Genomic DNA, 22,152 nt, shown 5'->3' with positions numbered 1-22,152 from the left:
CAGCCAATACTGATGGTTACACATGACTCCTTCCGCAGGTCAAGGTGGTGGGAAGCTAAAGTGCAGGGCTGGGTTGAGGTGTCGGATCCTTTTTGGTACAGGAAGGCGCAGAGAACTTGGTCAAAGTGCTGTGATTAGTGTCCCAGTCCACCAGGATGTCAATGGGTACCTGGTCAGGATGAGAAAGCCAAATCGTGGCAGCAAATGTTGAGACTGACATTCATCAAGGTGCCTTTGAGCAGCTCAGCTGGATACCATGCTATGCAAATGTTAGTATGTATGCAGGTTGAGATCTACACTGATTCTCACCTCTGAAGATTGGTGTGTCACAAGAACGGGGATAGCAAATGGATACAACTCGACCAAACTGAATAAATGTTGATAGTCACAAGATAAGTCTCCCAATTTACCTCGCACTTGTATGTTTGCCTTGGTGACTTTGTCAGGGATACCACATCAATGTCCACCACAGGCCAAATGGCTTGTGTGGGAGGACATCAACAGGAAGCCCGCTCCATGTTGCACTAGAAGGGTCTCTAGACAGTGCCATTGATACAATACACTGCCATGCAAACCTTGCAGAAAACACTTACTCAGCAGTTAAACATCAGGGATTAAATAATGACAAACTCTTTCTACAGCATGTGAAATGTTTCAGACATATGTCGCCACTTTGTGTGAGTGTTAATTACTGCTCTGAACTGTAATTCATGTAAATCACAGTGAGTCGGCTTTATGTGGCTGAATCCCGAGTCAACCCGTGATGTTACCAGATATTGCACTATGACCCAATATTCGCCATTCATTCTAGAAACATGATGAAGCAATGTTAAATATTTTGTAACAATTTTTATTTTTTTCAGATCTCGGTAAAAACAGACATTTTCACACTTGCTGGAAACATGCCAATCATTCCTCCTATCATTCAGCATTATATCATATAACAGTAGCTATCATGAAACACTAATAATAATATATGAAAATAGAACAGAAAACTTGAAAAATATTTCATTTTACAACCTGAACAAATTGATTACATACACAGTGCCCTTGTGAACCCACACTGATCACAAATTGGGCAAGAAATGTTCTTCTGCATTTTTCCTAGAAGTATCAATATTCCTGTCAAAACCATTTCAACAGTATCTTCTCTACTCAGTTATGAATGGTTAAGAGGACAAACAGAACACTTGAAACCTTAGTTGTGAAGAAAGGATATGGCAGCTTCCAGAATGACAATAAAAGCATTCCCAGTGGTTTCAGGTCCCCAGGCTTTGAACCCACTGCATACATCCATCACACTCATCTTTTCCATCACACATGTACACTATATCTAGGGTCATCAAACTGTACAAAACATGGCTAATGAAAACAACATGAAACCGACATGTCAACACATCATAACATTTCAATAACTTATGTAGCACTAAATAATATATTAAAACATTCTGATTATTTACATATTTCACAGTGCACGGAATCAATAATTTATGCATGATTGTTTGGTAGTCAGGGATGAAATACTAAAACAGACTTGATTCAATGAGAAAATGAAAATATATGAATACAATATCTCCTTTTGGTTCGGTTGAGAATGAATTTATTTTGAAATTCAATTTTTTTTAATTGGAGACATCTATACCGACTGACTGATATTTTGTGTGCATACAGGACCCTTGACTTGATCTTCAGTAGATCTTACAGCTAGATCTTACACAGTGGCACTACACTCCAGCTCTGTACATTTGCTAAGATGTTATCTTGTCTACATCTATTTTCTATCGGGTAAGAACTCAAAGAATCAAATATTTAGTATTTTCTTTGATTCCATGAAAACTAGCAGAGATTCTTAAAATGAAATCATGAATTTTCTACTTAAATAATTAGTACATAAGAAATATGAATTCATGAAAATCTTTATGAAACATATTGCCTTTAATATGTTGAGCTACATGAATGATGGAATGTGAAAACATAAGGAATCGAAGCACTCGTAAAATATGCATACATACTTTCGGTATGGACTGATGGCAAGAAAACGAACTGTTCCCAGTTTGTTTGTACAAGGAACTAATCTATATTAACAAAAACAGAATAGAGGGATCTCCATTCTGTCAGTGTTGAGCCAAAATCCAGGTGATACAACCAGTAATACCTCCCAATTTTGAGCAAACATTTATTAACATGATATCAAAGCTAACTGTAAATCGCACCTGAATATTAACACAATACTTATTCACACGCAAATATTCTTCCTGACACTGTTTTATCAGAGGTGAATGCACAGCACCAACCCTGGAGAGGTGAGAAACTTTCCAAATGGCTTACCAGAGGATCTAACCACAATGTCATACTACCACCCTCTCCTGGCACAGTGCCAGATCAAGATGTACTTGTTATACAATGACTTAATAAAGAATGTACCAGTCATAGAACTTCATAAACATCAGATGAAGGCGTATCAAAGGGAGATAACTCTACACTGAGAATTGCTAATCCAGACTACTGAGCAATCTGATATGAAGGAGTTAGTGTGGTGAGTGCAATGTTTCTTTGAACTGCATTATCATTACATCTGGTCAAATGTCATCTACATGTGAAGTATTATTGCTTGTAATCAATGGATGAATGACAAATGGCATTTGCCAAAAGTATCAAAAACAGTCAGGGACAATATCTTATTTTCCAAGAAAAGCCATCATGTCTTGACAAACTCATGGGACATAACTCTGCAAATTCATTTAACATATGTTTAATATTGCATGGACTCAATCAATGACTGAAGGCTTCCTTTCATAATACTGGAAGGGAAATCAGGAAGCTGGCAAATATCACCCATATCACCTTGGACAGCGCCATCTGGCTTCCAGAAGCTATTTGTTGTGTGGCCACAACACTAGCACTGGTCGTGATGGTGTTCCTTCTAGTCCTCACATGGATACACTGTTCAACATGCACATCTGTGTTCACAAACACTGGGTTTACACACACATAGTAGTCTGAGATTGCCAACAGGCCTTGCACCACGTGGGTAGTTTTGAAAGGAGCCAGGTATTGGTCTTTCATTGGTGCTGAACACACCTCTTCATTCAAACACACAATTTTCAAAGTCCAGTAGATCTGTGAACCTGACGAATATGGCCACTTCACCTTAACAGATGTGTTCGATTCACTAACGACTGTCAAATTCATATGAATATTTTTGGGGTTTGTGTTTTGCTCATCATACCTGAATCCAACAAAGTGTTGCAACGGATTACAAATGAGATACAGTCTCTGAAGGGAGAGACCCTCCAACATCCCAGTGGTAACCTTCTCAAGGTCATTGTCAGAGAGCACCAGATCCTGAAGGTCACGGAGGTCACTGAACGACCCATCCTTGATGATGTTGATGGAATTTTTTGAGAGATTCAAACACTGGAGGTGCATCATCCCTCGAAAATGACCTGGATCAATGTAGAGAAGTTCATTATCATCCAGTTGCAAAGTGAGAATAGTTTCCCGGAAACTATCAAACACTCCTGTACTGAGTGAAGTTATCTTATTATGACTGAAATCCAAATATCGGACCCTCCGCACCTGCTGAAACATGTCACGCTGTAATCTTGTTAATCTGTTGTCCGAGAGTGATAGTTTCTCCAAGTCTAAACCAAGAAACGCTCCTCTGGGAATCAACGTAATTTTGTTTTTATTCAAAAGCAACTCTTTCAACTTGCGGAAATTCACAAACACGTTTCCTGGAACAGAGGTAAGATCATTGTTGGACACGTACAGCTTGACTAAACTGGGATAGAAGTCTGATGTTGATATTTGACTGAGATCAGAGATTTTGTTGAAGTCTAAAACAAGACTGGAAAGACGAGTCAACCCCACAAACATACCAGCATGTACTTCTGTCAACATATTGTATGAGAGATCCAACATCCACAGATGTTCCAGACTGGTAAAACTGTCATTTGCCACATGATGAATCACATTGTTTGAAACATCCAACGACCTGAGAGATGTCAGACCTGAGAATGTACCTGTTTCAATCACTCCAATCTGATTGCTTCGTAAACTTAAACTCGTCAAATTTGTGAGAGATGTGAAAGCTCCAGAGTCCAAGTAATCAATGTAATTGTCAGAAAGATCTATCTTCTTCAAATGGGGAATGTTTTTCCAAGGTGAAGATGTGACTTGATGCAGAACGTTATTATTCAGATATATCTCATCCAGATTTGGTAGATTCCAAAAGGCCTCGTTTGGGAGATTGTTGATCTTGTTGGAGACTAAGTTCAATGTTCGGAGGTTTGGGAGGTCAGAGAATATTCCTGAAGGGAGCACAGAGATTTGGTTGAATCCTAAGTCCAGGAGACGGACTCTTTTCGGCATCTCCATCATGACCGCCCGCAGTTGAACGTCACTCAGGCCAATTCCTCGACAGTACACAAAGTAGTCCAAATTGCACTGGCATAGCGATGGACAGGCTGTTGCCATGGTGACATATCCCATGATGCCTAGCAGTAACAATCCAGTATCCATGGAAACGGGAGATAAACTTGCATTCATCTTCCATCTCACCTGAAATGATAATGAAATGTTTCAATTAGTCATAATACATTAGAAAGTGTAGGTATACTATTGATATAAACACATTTAACTGTGTAAGAATACTATTGTCAGTACAACATATTTTACTGATGATAACTCTTGAAGCAGTATCAGGGGTATGGGCAGACCAAGTGTCAGGTAACAGATCAGGGCATATGTGGGAGTCAATCCTAGGAATTGCTCACAACATACAAAGGGAGCCCACTCTAATATAAGACTTAATTCTGTTCAGTTGAAAGTGCTTCAGGTATGGTATGATTCACTGAGTTCCCAAGGTTTTAAATAACAGGACATTTACAACTACATTATTCAAAATATCCTCTGCAATAAATAAGAAAAGGAGGAAAACTGGCAACATCTGATAAAGCTTAGCTGATGTTCATGCATAATGAATACCATATATGAATTTCTCATGTCTACATGCACCAAATAGTGATGTGTGCAGGTAGAATGAAGTACAACTAAATTAAATACCTAAAGCTTTGTGTAACACGAAAACACAACCACACAAGAACATGACAGCCAAATACCAACAGGTAACAGGAACTGACGTGCTAAGAAAACCATGGGTTTTTTATTTCTCTGCCATTACAGAGGCACAAGAAGTGAAATGGGAAAACACATCACAACAGACAAAGGCCCAGGGCCCATCTTGAGACAGGGGACATGGCCTCCTAATCAGATGACCTTCAGATAAACAAACAAATGATCACTACGAGGTTATCCCACCAACCCCTCACTTTACCCCAACAACCTTGATGTTACCCCACCAACCGCTGACACATCATCATGCCAACCTGTGATGTTACCCCACAAACCCAATGTTATCCCACCAACCTGTGATGCTAACCCAATCCCTGACGATACCTCCCCCCAGCAACTCCTGATGTTACCCCACCACTCCTGATGATAACCCACCAACTCATGTAACCCAAACAACCCTTACATTAGCCCCCAGCAACTCCTGATGTTACCCCACAAATCTCTGTTACCCCACAATTACCAATTACCAAATTACCTTACACTACCGAACCCTCACCCTGCTACTCCTGACACTACCCCACCAAACCCATGCCAGTACTCAATTAACCCTGATGTCATCCCACTAACCCCTGACACCCCACCAACCACTGACATTACCCCACAACCCATGCCAGTACCCTGGTGTTACCCTGTCAACTCCTGGTGTTACCCAAACAACCCTTGACTTTCCACACCAACCCTAATAATAGTCACCAACCCGATGATAGCCCACCAACCCATCATTACCCCACTACCCTGATATTACCCAACAACCCCTGATGTGACCCCCACAAACCCCTAACATCTCCCACAACCCTGGTGCTACAACCACAAACCCCTGATGTCTCCCAACCCCTCATGTTACCCCCACAAACCCCTGACGTCTCCCAACCCCTGGTATTACCCAAAAAAAAGCCCGATGTTACCCCACCAACCCATGCCAGTTTCCCCACCAACCCCTGATGTTACAAATGTTTTAGGTGACAGTCTAAATCTAGTAATAAGAAGAAATCACATGATCTTTATCTGACTGGTATATAAAATTATTATACAGTCATTTTCAAATACTGTAAAATTACAACTTCAAAATCAAAGTTCAAATTCACAGCTGAAATACTGCCATCATGACATAAAACTTACTCAGTATGCTGATAAACATAATCCCCCACGCACTATCTTTCCTGACCTACGACCTCCAAAGGTCAAGGAGTAGAGGGTGTCAATGCGGTGTTGAGAGGATTAAATGCAAGACGGATCATAGTGGTCTTTGTGTCGGAATCCAATCTGCATACAATGCAGAGATTCCATGGAAAACCAATCCAGTCCACGGAAATGTACACAATCCTGGCACTACATGTTTCAATTTAAGGCTTTCATTACTTGTGTTTGTATCACTACACTGAAAGGCAAGTCAACTACAATGGCTGGGGCTCCTGTGATGTATGTATGGGATATTAAGATAATATTGACTCTGTAACAACCTGGGACAGTTTAATCGCAGGCGGACATGGGCTCTCATGGATGGTATCTGTGAAGTAACATTTTGAAATATGAGTTGAAATATCGGCTGCTGTTCACTGATCTTATGCAATGTGATTGCAAGGATGAGTGAAAGAGTAACAAGCTGTTTAATTGGTTGTCCAGTTGGTTGACTGAATGGATGTTTGGATGGTTAATTGGTCGACTGATTGAAGGGATGTTTGGATGGTTAATTGGTTAGTTGGTTGAATGAATGTTTCGATGGTTAACTGGTTGGTTGATTGAACTGAAATGTGGATGGTTAATTGGTTGGTTGCTTGAATGGATGGATGTCTGGATGGTTAATTGGTTGGTTGCTTGAATGGATGTTTGGATGATTACTTGGTTGGTTGGTTGGTTGATTGAATGGATGTCTGGATGGTTAACTGGTTGGATCGAACTAAAGTTTATTATAAACAAAACCTTCCAAAACCGTTATAATGAAGAAAGTTGATCAGTAAGACTATATTACAGAAAGGAAGTCAAAGAAAATACAATGTTTCACATCATTAGACCAATGTTATTTGGTTTGCAGATCTGCCGGCCTTATTTTTTAAAGGATAAAAAAAGAGATACAAGAAATCAATTTTTCCCTCTCAAAAGATAAAATCCTAATGATAATATGATAAAAGTGAAATACTCTTGAAATCAGAATGAAACCTAAACTCAATGTATTTTCAGTTGAGATCAACAATCCAAAAGAGTTAACATGGAAACTCATGTCGGTTTTGCTTTAACTGGTGATTTTTGTATATTTTATTTCCCTCATGTGTTTAGATTATCCGAGGACAAACATTAATCTGGTGAAATGATGTTTCTTAGCTAAGAACAGTTTAGATACAATATTCAGCATATTATAAACTGAACCCAAGAAAACAATTCAGTCAAGTCCACCTCCAAACTGAATGAGATTCCACAAGTTTTTGTCTTCAATATCTAATTCCTACATACCCTAGAACATAACTTGGTAGGCTTCTTGCAAAATATTTTTAAAAAGCGGATAATACGTTTTTCATAGTGTTTCGGTGCATTATAAAGTCAGCATTCTTTCAGTTTAGATTACAAAACTCAACATTTCACAAATAATAAGACCCTTGTACTCACAGTGAACCCAGATCCAAACTGTGGAAAACTCAAATCAAATTCCACAAACACAATCTAATTATCCATCCAATGTGAACGTACTCATGATTTAGATTGTGTGTACAAAAACCCAGACAAACTCCCTGTAAACAGCGTAACTTCCTAACCAGCAACTGTAGTGCTCACTGTCGACTTGTACCTTGTGTAGGAAACTTAACCAAATTCAACATAAACATCTCATTTTCAATGGAGAATCCAGCTTTCATCTGAGTAGATGTGTCTACCTTTGTCTACATTCCACGTCTGCCTCCATACAACCACCACAAATGACCACAGCTAATACCCAAATATTTTCCTCAGAGCCAAAGTACAACTCTAATTACTAATCAGTGGACATATTTGCCAACTAAAACCGTCCCTAAACCTCAAATCCCTCCAGCAAACATACAAAATGGTAACAAACTGTCCTGTAGGCTATATTTGCTCAGGCTCCTTCTTGTCAACAGCCAGCCCATCTTGAGGTTAACTTGGCTCGAGCTGGTGTTTGTGTAGCATGTAGGACAGCAGGGAGAGGTACATCCCCACACGGAACAATGCTACCTGACTAGAGAGTCAATTGGTACACAGCACTGCTTGGACTGACTGGAATTCCTGAAGGAAAACGTTGCCAATCGCTATTGAACCCTCTGAGAGCAACCAAATCTCGGAGGCACATAAGTTACTATTTTGAGTGAGTGATTCAGGAGTGAGCAAGTAACAGATTTGGTGTTGACAATCCTCTAAAATTGTTTCATGGAATTAGAATGGGATTGGGTGGACTAGAATTAGCAGATTCTTCGAACAAAATGGTACTTTAAAAATCAAATGAGTTGTGTTTTCGCAAAGTCACTGCAAGGCACACCAGAATTAGTCTTCACACATTGTACAAATATTAGGAATAGATCCCAGGCCTTTGGTGTGACGAGCAAACACTTTAAACACAGGACTACCCCACTGCATATAACTGAAAAGCATGTTCTGTTATGTTAAGTTTCTATTTCAGCTCATAGCAAACTGACGCCCCGGACATAACATCGCCAACATGCTCAGAAAACTTCCTGAAAAAACACTATAAATATGTGAAATATCTTCAGATGTCTTCTCCCACAACCAGTCAGAATGTAACAATCAGGAGAGAGAGGCACCGGGTGGTCACATTTTCCTTCAACACAAGAAGCCCTGGTTGTGTGGAGGACATTTCTGGTGCTACTGCCCTGCTGGAATATCATTAAATACAGTCAAATCCTGACGTGTCAAATGTAATGCATAACTCGAAGTACCTGCAAGTCCCGACCATAATTTTCTACCATTAGAGGCATAACGTCTCGAACATATTGGTATGTTGAATTTATTACATAGTTCCCAGCAATTCGACACATTGGGATATTCATTAACTCGCTCACTAAACATCCATAAACAATGTAACTTTCTGTCCAGACATGCCTCCTATTTATCCTCTCTGCTGTCCTGCCTGCAATCCTGTAACCAAATCACACAGTGACGCCTCCGTAAGTGTGCTTTTGTGATCAGCTAGATTGTCAAGTTGACATGTGCACACTCACAGCAGTATTCGGGAAACCTCCTGTTGGAGCCTGGTAGAGTCCAGATACCCATGGATCCAAACAGTGGCAGGATCCGGTAGTCAGTCGTGTTGATGAAGATCATCTTACACCAGGTGTAGACAGGGCATTAGCATATCTTGGTCTTAATCGCCATATTCCTCCTGAATGTCCGTGACAATGTTGAACCATGAATAAGATCACACTTACCAGACTTGATGACTTGGTTCACAAATGTCTTTGAATCCATATGGCATGGACTGAAACTTGTTATGTAAATCACTGACCAGTCTGGTCCAGACTCGAACACTTACATGTCTTTATGACAAGCATGAGATTCAAAGACGAGTTCTATCCCAGGCAAAGACCGAGCAGTCACATATCTTGGTCTATTCACGTCTGTGCTGTATGTTGAACCTGGATGTAAACCAGGACAATTTTCCCATTCAACTGTCACTATATTCCATCACTATATTTATATACATTCCAGTCTATTGTATCTTTTCAATTTTCAAACAATTTGTGAACAATAAATGTCTTATGTATACAATTAACAATAAAGAACATGTATGTATCATATTCAAGGCCCCACAAAATGTAATATTTGTTGTTAGGTTAACATGACATGATATGCTTATTGATATGCATGGAATTCTAGGTACTTTCCAAAAATATTCATTCGTAAATGCCTTCTTTTATTTATGCTGTGGAATGGAAAGTGAAATGTTTGCCACAAAAGAGCGGAGTACTCCAAATCTGCTGTAGGAGAGACAAGACACATTTTTCTTCACCATTTTTTGTTAAGAATATTTCTAGTCAGTGTGGAGAGACTATTACTTTTATTCGATCTTTCCACTTGAAATCCTAGTCTAGTCTCTAGGAGCCATAATAAATAATACAAAAAACATAATTCATATCCAGCAGGTTTCTAGATAGTACATTATTTCAGTATGGCAAGTGAGATGATACCAGAAACAAATTTAACTTTTCTTGACCTTATCATGTTCATAGTGCAGACTCTGCAGGGTCTGTTGTGTTCATTGTCTTGAGGCAGGGTTTATGAGGCGTTGAAAGTATTCAACGTTCAGGATATCTGGCATTGAACTAATATGTTTTATAGTCTCGCACTCCATGACATGCTACAGCCATTGTACAGGGATGAAGGCAGATGTAGAAATACACAACAGATAACCATTTCAAACAGTTCACAATAAACGTTATGTTCTTCCCATACACTATTTAAAGATGAAATACAATAATCGTCCCAACTTTCACATGACATGAAAGTATCAAGATGAAGACATTTATGATGTTTTTGACTTGTCTGTTTATTTCTCCTTTTCAAACGCATTAACATCAGTATAGTGCCATATGTAGGCACAGAAAACAGAATGAATGACCTGAGTATCCATAAGATTAATTTTTTGTAATAAAGAGCCTCAGGTTAAAGCCATGTGACAAAAATACATTCAGAATCCTGGGAAATTTTCAAACCAAGAACATTTCCATAGCTCAGAGTGAGTGGATAACATTCAGTTACAACACAAAGTCAACTGCCTTACACACTTCGCCAATGACTTCATCATGGAGTTCGGACAACTGGTTGTCTTAGACTGCAGACATTGTGCATCCCCCAATAAGTGTAATATTCAGTTAAAGCACTGCATTTCAGCTTGGTACAACAGGAAAGCCCAAATATAAACAGGCCTGAATCATTGACAGATTTGTGCTGACAATTCTAGAAACATAACTAGGGCCAATCAGGAACTGAACTGAGAGAGGTTCCACGCAGACACAATCGAGAGAACTCTACAAAGAAATAAGCAGGTAAGAAACCTAGAAACATCATAAAACCTCTAATCCTGGACTCTAAGCAAGATCGCAGATTCCTGGTGCACCTAAGGGAAGCAACTGTGCACTGTAAATGGCTGCACAACAGACAACTGGGCCAACATGTGGTTCCTTAGCAGCATAACAGATTCTAAAAGAAGAATACCAGTGCTTGCAGTAAAATTTTCCAACTGGTTTATAAGAAATGTCTCATGTGTTATGTGGTAGTGTAATTTTGAAACAATGTTCCAAATATAATATCTTGTGTATGTAAAGTGTCAGGAATAAATAGTGTTATACTATATTTTGACATGTGCTAAACTAAGACTTGAGTTCTAGAAGGCAGAATACTACCACAGTATGGGTCTGTCCACCATATTCTGACTCAGAGAGGTAGAGAATCATCTGGAATCCTTTTCACAGGCATGTAGGGGAGATTACTCTTGGTCTCATATTTCCTCTCAAGACGGAGATTCTTAGCCTCAATTTGAAAATGACCATTGTTACCATGGTTACAGTGAGGTAAATATTACATCTGTCCTCACTGCAATAATCGCTAAATTTGTATTGTACTGCCTCAGTGATTTGTATATATTTTTTAACTTAAACTTAATTTCAAAAAACAACTGTTAATTACATCCCATCCCTTTGTTTTTTGTTCGCTTCACAACAAATTGTTTCATATAGTGTATTTCAGGATAACTTCTAATGATTGCTGACAACCAACCAGCAAATGTAAACTACTGTTCTGAATATCTCAAAGTACACACTTAAGATAAATGTAAAATGTATCTTTACAAAAATGTATTTAAAAAATTACCGAAATTGTTAATATATTAATATATCTCCTCAAAAGGATTCTCAACACTGCAAGTGCATTCAAAGGCCAAGATGTGGCATACCTAAACGATACATACAAGTTTCAACAATAAAAACGTCATTCTCACCTACTGTACCATCCCACTGTATATTGCACCTCCAGCAACAATGTCATCGTGCTTGTGACACCTGTCGGTAACAACTCCCACACAGCAACGTTCACCTACCTAACAGCCAGTCAGCCTGTCTGTTACAAAGGGTGTTCAGCCATGCCTGACAATCCCCCAGGCATGCACATATTGACTTGAGTAACTACTAACGTCTGTTCATCTAATTAGAGAGTCAGTATTATTGTTCTAACTGTCACTTAAGAGCTAAGACTACTCCAATTTTTGTTTTGCTTTACAGCCACGAGTTGACGATGACACACAGCAGAAATATAAGAAATATAAATGATTTTTCTTTAAAAAAACAAACATCCTTTTGCTTAGATATTTATGTGCACATGATCACAGGCTACTTCACGTTTAGAAGGGAGAGCGGGACTGGGCTATGGCATACATAAACAACTTTGTCTAAAGTGATGATTTTTGTTGGGATTGTATACAGATAGACACAAACATAAACTAGTAGTTACTGACATCTGTTTCACACTTTATAAACAAGCATGGCATTGCCCATATTCATGAAACATTCAGTGATGCAAATCATTACATCATTGTTTGTAAGAATGGCAAAAATATAGAGGTCGTCATAGTATTGTTTGTAAGAAATAATATGTTTTTAACTATGGGTTAAAGAATAGCAAAAATTCATACAGAGGTCATCATACCTGTCTGTTTCTGGAAGGCAAATATCTTAAACTAGGAGTAAACAGCATGTACTGAGCTCATAAGGTTTGCTAAATAAACAATCAGTCCAAATACAGGCCATCGGTCATAAATACACTTTATGTGACAGCCTCCATGCTATATAAATTTCAGGAAATTAACTTCAGAATCAATACTGACAATTGTAATCTTAGCTTCTAATCCATCACATACATAAATGAACTTCAAATGTGGATGAAAATCAAAGGTCAGAAACTCATGAATCATGGTGTCTCTCATGGTCACCCATCCAGTTAATGTTACAAAAAGCTCACAGACACAGAAATACTGTTGGAAGTCCAAAAGAGTGAGCGAGTGGGATTTCATGTTGCTGTTAGCCATATTCCAGCAATATCACGGCAGGAGACATCAGGAATAAGATTCGCACATTGTACCCATCCAAGGTTTTCAAACACCTCAACCTCTTGGCTACCCAACCACCCTCATAAGTCCTCATGCATCCAGCTGGTACCAACACAGAGAAGAATACCTGTACACCTGATGAACTCACACAGCTACATATCATCAAAGCCCTGCACCTGACAATGTCAGATGTATATCTTACATAAATGGGGGACACTGAACCGTCCCCTCACTTTCATATTCACCATGTATTTATCAACCACACCACTCGAACGTTCCATTCAACTAACTCACATTCAGTCCCAGCTATTCAGGAAATCATGTCGAACATTCTTCTTAACTCGACACAAAAAATACTCTGATTTCAAAAGTGAATCTTATAATTCATTTCAAATTATTCAAACTTACAATTTCACACCTTCAAACATGCTAAAAAAAAACAAGACAATGTCACTTCAAATACATATCCGATTTAGGTGATGTTCTCAAGAGTGTCATATTTGTCATGTCTGCCGTACAATAATACAACATGATATATGTTCATCCCCCCAAACCCGGGGGCTAAATACCAAGATAACATCAGAACTTTTAAAAATCATCGTCAAGGACGGGTAACTCTTGTTGAAAACCACGACCAACGTGTCATGCAGTTAGCATGCGTGACTAAGGGCTCTTCAACAGCCAAGTTATCCATTGATAATGTGTCTTTTTCACCATAATCTGTAGAGTAAACCGTTCCACAATCCCCCTTCTTCTGTGTCCCCCTCCTTCCTCCTCCTGGTACAAGTAGCACGGCACCAGCTATATAAGTTCACATTGAGCCTGCTGGTGTATTGGGGATCCACCTTGAAACCAGGCTGACAGGAACACAGGAAGTCTGGGACCATTTAAAACTGATGATGTTTAATGTTTCATTAAACCTAAGCACCGCGCTGAAGTAGCCTTGTGGTTAAGGTGTTCACCTGTCACATGACTCAAAAAGGACTGAGTTCAACTTCCCAATTGATACAATACAACAGTCCATTTCTGGTCTAATATTGTAAGAATACTGGTAAAATGGCTTTGAAAAATCAGCTCAGCAAATGTACTACAAGTTGTTCACTGGTCGGGAGGGGGCCATGGGCTCATGTACCCTCGAGGTTTGTTTATGTTCCCCAAGCCCGCAGGGGTCATGTCACAGGAGAGCCTCTATACTACAAATTGGCAAAATATTCTGAAAAAGGTTAACAATAAGTAATTCTTCAGGAAAATGTTTCTGCAGTGAAGACTCAACAGTTTCACAGAAACCTCCCCTAGAAAATTCCTGATCCTTCCTTTGTTCTGTTCGCAACAATCATTAATTATATAAAGAACAGGTTTTCGGCATGACAAGTGCATACTTTAACTACTCGGTCTCCACCAAAAGGGATCATGTGATGCAATCTACTGTCCACGTGTTCTGAAGAATTGAGTCTTTGGTGGAAGATTGCCTCTTCATGTATCAGAGGTTATTGTCTTCCACACTCAATCACTCAAAACAACGGCTTCATCTCAAAAAGTCCATGATTTTTCACAAGTCCAAAAGATGCTAGTTTCTTGATAATAGATTGTTTTTTCCTAGAGTTGTTTCTTTACTATTGAATTTTCTGAACTCATTAACTGACCATGTAAAAATCACATTGTTTGTTAAACTGTGAGGCTATGAAGTATGATGTAAACATGTAGCATTTAAACCTGACATATAATTCATAAACAGTCATATTTGGTGTCCCCGTTATTACATTTCTGGGATACTGATAAAAGTGGTGAAAAGCTTCACTCACTCACTCACTCACTCACTCACTCACGAACAGCCAAAGGAACCACTGATAATCAACAAGAGCCTTTACATGTGAGCACGTAAAATGAGTGAGTGAGTGAATTTAGTTTTACACCACACTCAGTAATATTCCAGCTATATGGCGGCGGTCTGTCAATAATCGAGTCTGGACCAGACAATCCAGTGACCAACAACATGAGCATCAATATGCGCAACTGGGAACCGATGGCATGTGTCAACCAAGTCAGCGAGCCTGACCACCCAATCCCGTTAGTCGCCTCTAACGACAAGCGTAGTCGCCTTTTATGGCAAGCATGGGTTGCTGAAGGCCTATTCTACCCCGGGACCTTCACGGGTAAGCACATAAAATGAAACATACAACCTTATACAACTTTTGAGCATATACTCACATACCCTAAAATATAATTTGCCTTAAATCTTTAGAGAAATTTAAATATTTTAAAAACTATCAACTATTCTCGAATCAGTATGTACACTTACAATAAGTAAGTAATTCACATCATGTCAAAGTGATGGACCAAGTCATGGTTGTTAATCCCCATTACAAGAAAAAAAAAAGCTTGGTTCTTGTGTACTCATGCTCCAGGTAATTATTGTTGATTCTATATTTATCCTGCATCAATATCTTCTCACCCTAAACCCATCTCAAAATACCTACAGTTATAAACACTGCACCTACCTGAGTGAATCATGAAAAAGCACCTGTATTTATACCTGATCATGTATAAACTTTAACACACCAGGCACAAAAAGTGGACATGTCTACAAAGATACGAACCTGATAAAGCAGCCACTATTTGTCTCTTCCCAGCATATACTGCCTGTCTGTATCAGCTGTCTACTAAAGTCAGTCATGTTTCCCCAGAGCAAATGAATCTCGAGACGATACGACTCCACTATATCATTCAGTCACAATTAAACATTATTAAAAAACTATTCAGGCTCAATTCAAACATTTTTAGCTTTCAGACGATGAAACTCCTTCAGTGGTGGGGCGAAATAGGGTTACATGTAGTCTCCAGGTTACTGCACGTATCTTCTGATGTGCATGAAAGTTTGTATGTTTGAATGAGTATGGTTTTTTTTCAACTTTTAGCACTATTAAAGCAATATCACTGCCAGGGATACCAAAAATTGAACTTGACACTTTGTGCCTACTTGTATGTGGAGAATTAACCCAGGTCTGAAGCATAACAAGTGATCTTGAAGACATCGAACTCATGTTGGTTTCACGTAGCAGCCCAATGAATGTATATGAAGATATTTATCCTACTTCATAAATCATTATTAATTCAATAGTAATAACAAATGATCAATTCCATTCACATGATAAACCATGTCGCTTGTCAAACCTAAATCATCTGTGGTCAGGTAAGTTTTGATCATGGCAGGCTGGTTTTACATCTTAATCAGACGTGAGGCCTGGATGACATTTGTGTGTTTCATACCCTGCACTGTGGCTCTGTCACCGTGACTACTATGCACAGATTGGCTCATCTGACTGATGACTTCTACTGACCAATATTTACATGAACTTCTACACAGTCAGGCAAGGTAACAACAAGTACCATCTCTTAACAAACCCCCAGCAGTTTTTAGACAATGAAAACTCCAAACGACAAAAGTCTACCCATCTGTGTGGGTGAAAAACATACCGTGGAGATGATGTCTGAATACCCTGAAGCAACTCCCCATAAACCATGTTGTCGTCTCCCTTTAGGGAGAGCTAGTAAATCCAAACTGTTTCAGGCATGTTCAAGTAAGGGTATGTATGTGTATATATTCACAAGGAGCACACACCAAGGAATGATGAGTGAGTGAGTGTGTGGGTTAGGTTTTATGCTGCTTCTGCAATATTCCAGCAATATAGAAGGGGACAGGAAAAACGGGCTTCTCACATTGTACCCATGTGGGGAATCAAACAAGTGTTTTTGCTAAATCTCAAACATGGAACAATTATTATCTTGCGTTGAAGAAATTTTTTGTATATTTATCAAGTACAACAAAAACCTACAACACACCCTCTATCTATAAAACACTGACACAAACAGATGTCTCAATGTCTTAATGAAACGTTACGGGTTAAAACAAAGCCATTGAAACCAGATTTCTCACTTCAAACCCTGTCAACCTGGATATTGAGGTAACTTATAATGTTGATGGGAGTTGTCACTCCAAGCACTCAAGTCAAACAATGCGGGCACATTTGTCACAATTTAAGACACCTTCTACCAAATGTTTTGGAAAAGAAGACTGAAAAAAAAAAGCTCAAGTGAGGTGATGAAGAGATATAGTATCCCAGCAACATGACCCTGGCTACTTGTGTGTCATTAAGACTGGCCTCCCTCTGGTGTGTATTGCAGATAACAAGTACGTTGTATTACCTACACAAGGACAAAACATAAACATTTCACACAGTTTTGGCACAGGATTTCCTTTAAACCACACAAGCAGAACCGCATAATCCTGCAAAATTAACACTTATTGTTTTCAAAAAAAATGTATCGATATCTTAAGGGTTCTTGTACAGGGCTAGATCTGTACAATTGATACGTCTTGACCTGAAGTCAGTCCAAACCTGACTGTTTAACTGAAAACTGTATCATGTCAATCTAGTTTAGCAGACATTCATGATGAAGAGTGAACACTTCTTACTTTCTGTTTTGCTACAAGCACACCCCAAACCAACAACCCTCAACCCTCCAAAGGCCATCAGTTATGAAGTTAAACAAATAAATTACATCGTGTGACAGAAAAGCAACAGATAAAATGGTGGGTTTAAGTGTATGGAGACAGATTATAACTCATTCAGTCATGAAGTCTTTAAATGATAAGTATTAAACAGGTTTCAATCACATTCTTTTCCATCAACGGACAGTAAATGATGGGAATCTTGAAAGACATTCAAAAGTCAGTGAACATATAGGAAGAATAGTGGATGATGGCCACTTCTTCTTTCTTCTCCAAGAAGAAGGGGCAAGTACTAGCCCAGAAATGCTGTGTTATGTAATAAATAAGAACTTGCCATCCATATTCTCATCTTATGCTTCTTCAGAAAACTGAATTAACAAATCACACCATTTCATTCACTGCAATCTGTTGAATTAGTGTATTCAGAAAGCGAGCTGGAACAAGTATCCAATCCCAAGTAGCTGTCATGCGGTATTGTCATCCAGTATTGTCATGTAGTGTATGTCTTCAGAGGCTCCTAGAACCAAAGCAGTCAAACAAACAAAGCTGGTTCTAATTGCCTTGTTTTGAAGACTGTCCCAATTTCCATTTGTAAAAACTTCCCCCTGCATGGCTTAATGGACCCTCTCACTCAAAACTCTGTAAACAACAGTAATAAGATAACAGGTAGAAGGTGTCCCTGCCGAGATGCCAACTACAGGAGGTAAGAATTTCAAGGGGTGCATTCTTTGATCATTCAATTACTTCATACAGACAACAGAGATAAAAGTTGCAAAAAAATAGAAAGTTTGGATTGTAAAACTTTTACCATACAAGATACATGCATCAGTCTGTCAAAATTGAATGCTTGTTTGAATGCTAACACCACATTCTGATGCAACCCATACAACCCTGAAGATAAAGGTAGGTGGGCAAGTGACAGATCTTTAGATCCTGACATCCAAGGGACACAACTCACTGAAGTACTCACCTGTGCCGTAAGTATGTCATGGTGTATCCCACCTCCCACTATGGCAGAGCAGGCATTGCTGTAGGTATCCTCACATCTGTTGGGACAATGCAGCTGATAGTAGTAATCTTACATCAGATTAGATGATATGTCTCAATTCCGACCTGCAACAAAGAAAATGAAAGTAAGGCCACCAAGAACCAAATCCAAGAATGTGCTTATGTCACAATGATACATCTCCTTTACATCATAGAAATTCCATGCAAGTTCATTTCTGGTTAAATTCTGTACAATCATGTGATCGATGTCAGATTTGCCTGTAAACGGATTCTTGGAAGTTGTCATAAGAGAAAGACTTCCGCCAGTCTCCCCCATTAGCCTAACTCTAAACTTTAAAACTAACGCTAACAATAATACTAACCCTTATTTTGAGTTCTGGTTAGACCATGTTTCTGGAATATATATTATACATACATTTTTCTTCATTGTTAAATTTTAGGGGGGATACAGGCAGAGGTCTTAAATTTTAGGGGGGATACAGGCAGAGGTCTTACCATTAGATGTATCATAACATGTGCTGGCACATGAAGCAGTCACAATTTAAAACTTGTGTTACAGATATCAACTCCAAGAATGTATGAAAACCACTGTTGTATCTGGAGACAAACATTCATGGATGCACCCAGAGGAAGGATGTACCTATACACAGCACCACCTTCTGTGAAATGTATCTTACATTCATAACGGGAAAATTTCATGGGGTACAAGATAAATTAAAATGATCAACAATAAAAGATCATCAATACTAAAACTAAATAATGGTGATAAGTGTTAGCAAAAAAAATTAAACATGCATTGCAAATTCACAAAAATCACTTCCAGGAAGCAGTGCCTTCACTTGAATCAACTGTAATGTCAAAAAGTGCCTCAATCACATTTTTCGGGTTGTCCCTTGTAAACAACAAAACCCACTAGCTCTTCCCCACCATGTCTGTGTACTTCCTAATTACAATCACTCATCACCTATCAAACACTCCTAATTCCTGATTAAACAAATTCATTCAAATACACAGATGACACATCAATATTTACCTTACATGACCAACAATCAATTTCCAATATTGACCTGCAACCTCCAGAGGGTACTGTGTCTTAAACTAATTCCTCCAAGGCTACCCACATATGTACACTTTCATGTGATTGGATTATTTACACAACAATTAGCCAATGAGGGTGTTGATACCACAAAGCCCTTCAAGCAGCCATAAACCCTTTAGTCACAATGAGATACTAAAGGGACCAATCAGCCACAACAAAGGAGCTGTTCTCAACTGTGATTGGATTATGTAACATAGCCTCAAACCAGGGCCTAATGGTTCACACTCTTGTGGCAACCTCCATAAAAACCAGCACCCTACATTGTTGGTGATCACTCAACTGGCAGAAAACCACACCTTTTGGCAAAGCTGGTTACTGACAGAGTCGTAAATAATTTTAGGAGGTCTTTGATCTTCATCCTGATGAGATTAAGTGAGAGTTTTTGTGAAAACATTCCACACTATCATGAAAACCTCTCCCTCCATATGGACAGTATTTTAGCTGCATTGTCCATTAAGGAGCTGTCGAAATTGATTTATAAACAAGTAATGTCCTTTGTTCAGGAGGTCCAGACTTTGCACAGTGTATCCTCATAAAGACTTTAAAACAACATTGACAGATAATCAGGTAATGGACACAATACTCAAAAAAGGTAAATCAACATCCAATTCTTCATTCAGAGGGTTTTTTGTGGTACATCACCTTAAGTATTTATTTGTTTGAGTCGTGTCACATCACTGGAATACAAGTAAATCATCTGTATCATCACCATCACCATCACCATCACCATCACCATCACCATCACCATCACCATCACCATCACCATCACCATCACCCAATCAATGAAACTTAATTCTTGAAGCGGACAGGCCAAGAGTTCTGATATTTTCCAGACTAACAGACGGAGAACAAAAAGTGAATTTCCCTATTCCATACTCCCTTAAGAGGCTAACACTTGTGCACAGTGAATTCTATTTGATAATGCACCATACTCAGCAATATCCCATCTGTATAAATGCAGTCTGGAAATAGCTGAGTCTGGACTAGGCAATCCAGTGGATGATATTACAAGCAATTGCATCAACACGCCATCAGCCAAGCCTGGCCACCTCACCCATGAAGTCAGTACTAAGGGGTAAACTTCTGTGAAGTTGACCCACCTAGGATTCCACAAATGACGCTTGATCCAGTATTAATAGTTTCTTGTGATTCTGTTCACACGGTGCCACTGGGCTAAGTGGTAGAAGCACTCACTTGTCATGTACATACTGTGAGAACATTCTAAAAGCTGAATAAAACAAAAACCCTTTCCCTCTACTTCACACAAGTCTTTCAAATACAAACCTTCGTACCTTACAGCAAGGAAGCTTCATTTACTACTAGGCATCAACAGGTGGGAGCAGAGTGGTTTCTCGCTGTGCAAACTGTCAACAGTTGTAACCATGGTAACTGCTGTTGTTCACTCCACAAACATTCACAATTAACAGTCAGGCCCGAAAACAAGGAACTGAATCGTTAAGGCCCAGTGTGACATTTGATACTTTCACTACGTAAAAAAATTAAATAAGAAAGATTTACTTTTTACTGTACAAAACATTTCATGTAAATCAACATTCACAATTAGAACACAAGCACACATATGTAACATTTACATTTGCAACAATGACTTGAGAATTTGGGAAAAACAATTTTTTAATCACATTTACATTTGCATTTTGTCTGTGATGCTTTCTAACAGGATGTCGCAGCTTCTGATAACAACTTATAACAATAAGTTATAACAATAGGAACTTTGAACCAAGACAAAACATTGCTGTGTTTCCTTTCATATGAAAATTAGAAGAAAATATTGTTTGTTTTAATTCTTAACGTTTCTCTAGTTATATTCTCAACATTCTACAAATTCTCCTTACATGCATGTCTTTCTTCTAACTTGTGGCTGTTTCCGACAAGTATAAGTGACAAGACCACATCAAACGTGGCCATGTTGTTGGTTCCACTACACCAGTCCCAACTCTAACATGGAACTGTTGATACGTTATTCACTATATTCACTTTTTTTCTATTTTTTTCAACCTCACCACTAGTGATTGTAGATTGATTATTCACTTCATGCATCACTGTACATTCTATCATGTCTTGTATCTTGTAGGCCATAAGGCCGGTTGTTATATTTCAGCAACGTTTTACACTATGTATATTTTAGATATGTATAACATGTGACACATAAATAAACAACTTCTCTCTTCTCCCACTATCAGTGCTGTGACCCTTAAACCACACCCCTCTGTCAATTATAGTAAAGTCTACCATACATTTAGATACACTATGTCAACTGCATGTCAATTTCAGGTGTGTTGACATCTATCTGGTTTTGGGCCCAAGTTAATCCTTCCAATA

The 22,152-nt window shown here is 38.8% G+C and overlaps 1 protein-coding gene across 2 annotated transcripts in view; it reads right to left on the bottom strand.

The window, feature by feature from the left end:
* Positions 1-836: 836 nt before the first annotated feature.
* LOC137286400 (carboxypeptidase N subunit 2-like) overlaps positions 837-22,152 on the bottom strand; it is a 56,998-nt gene continuing 35,682 nt past the window's right edge. For both annotated transcript variants that reach the window (XM_067818248.1, XM_067818256.1), the window contains exons 2-3: positions 18,676-18,818; positions 837-4,563 (exon numbers count right to left, since the gene is read on the bottom strand). In XM_067818248.1, coding sequence (XP_067674349.1) covers positions 2,794-4,551 — 1,758 coding nt within the window. In that variant the 5' untranslated portion in view covers positions 4,552-4,563; positions 18,676-18,818 and the 3' untranslated portion in view covers positions 837-2,793. The remainder of the gene's footprint in view (positions 4,564-18,675; positions 18,819-22,152) is intronic.

Source organism: Haliotis asinina, chromosome 1 (assembly GCF_037392515.1).
Source record: "Haliotis asinina isolate JCU_RB_2024 chromosome 1, JCU_Hal_asi_v2, whole genome shotgun sequence".
Taxonomy (NCBI): domain Eukaryota; kingdom Metazoa; phylum Mollusca; class Gastropoda; order Lepetellida; family Haliotidae; genus Haliotis; species Haliotis asinina.
The sequence above is the reverse complement of the archived record's forward strand: the minus strand, read 5'-3'. Positions and strand labels throughout refer to the sequence as shown.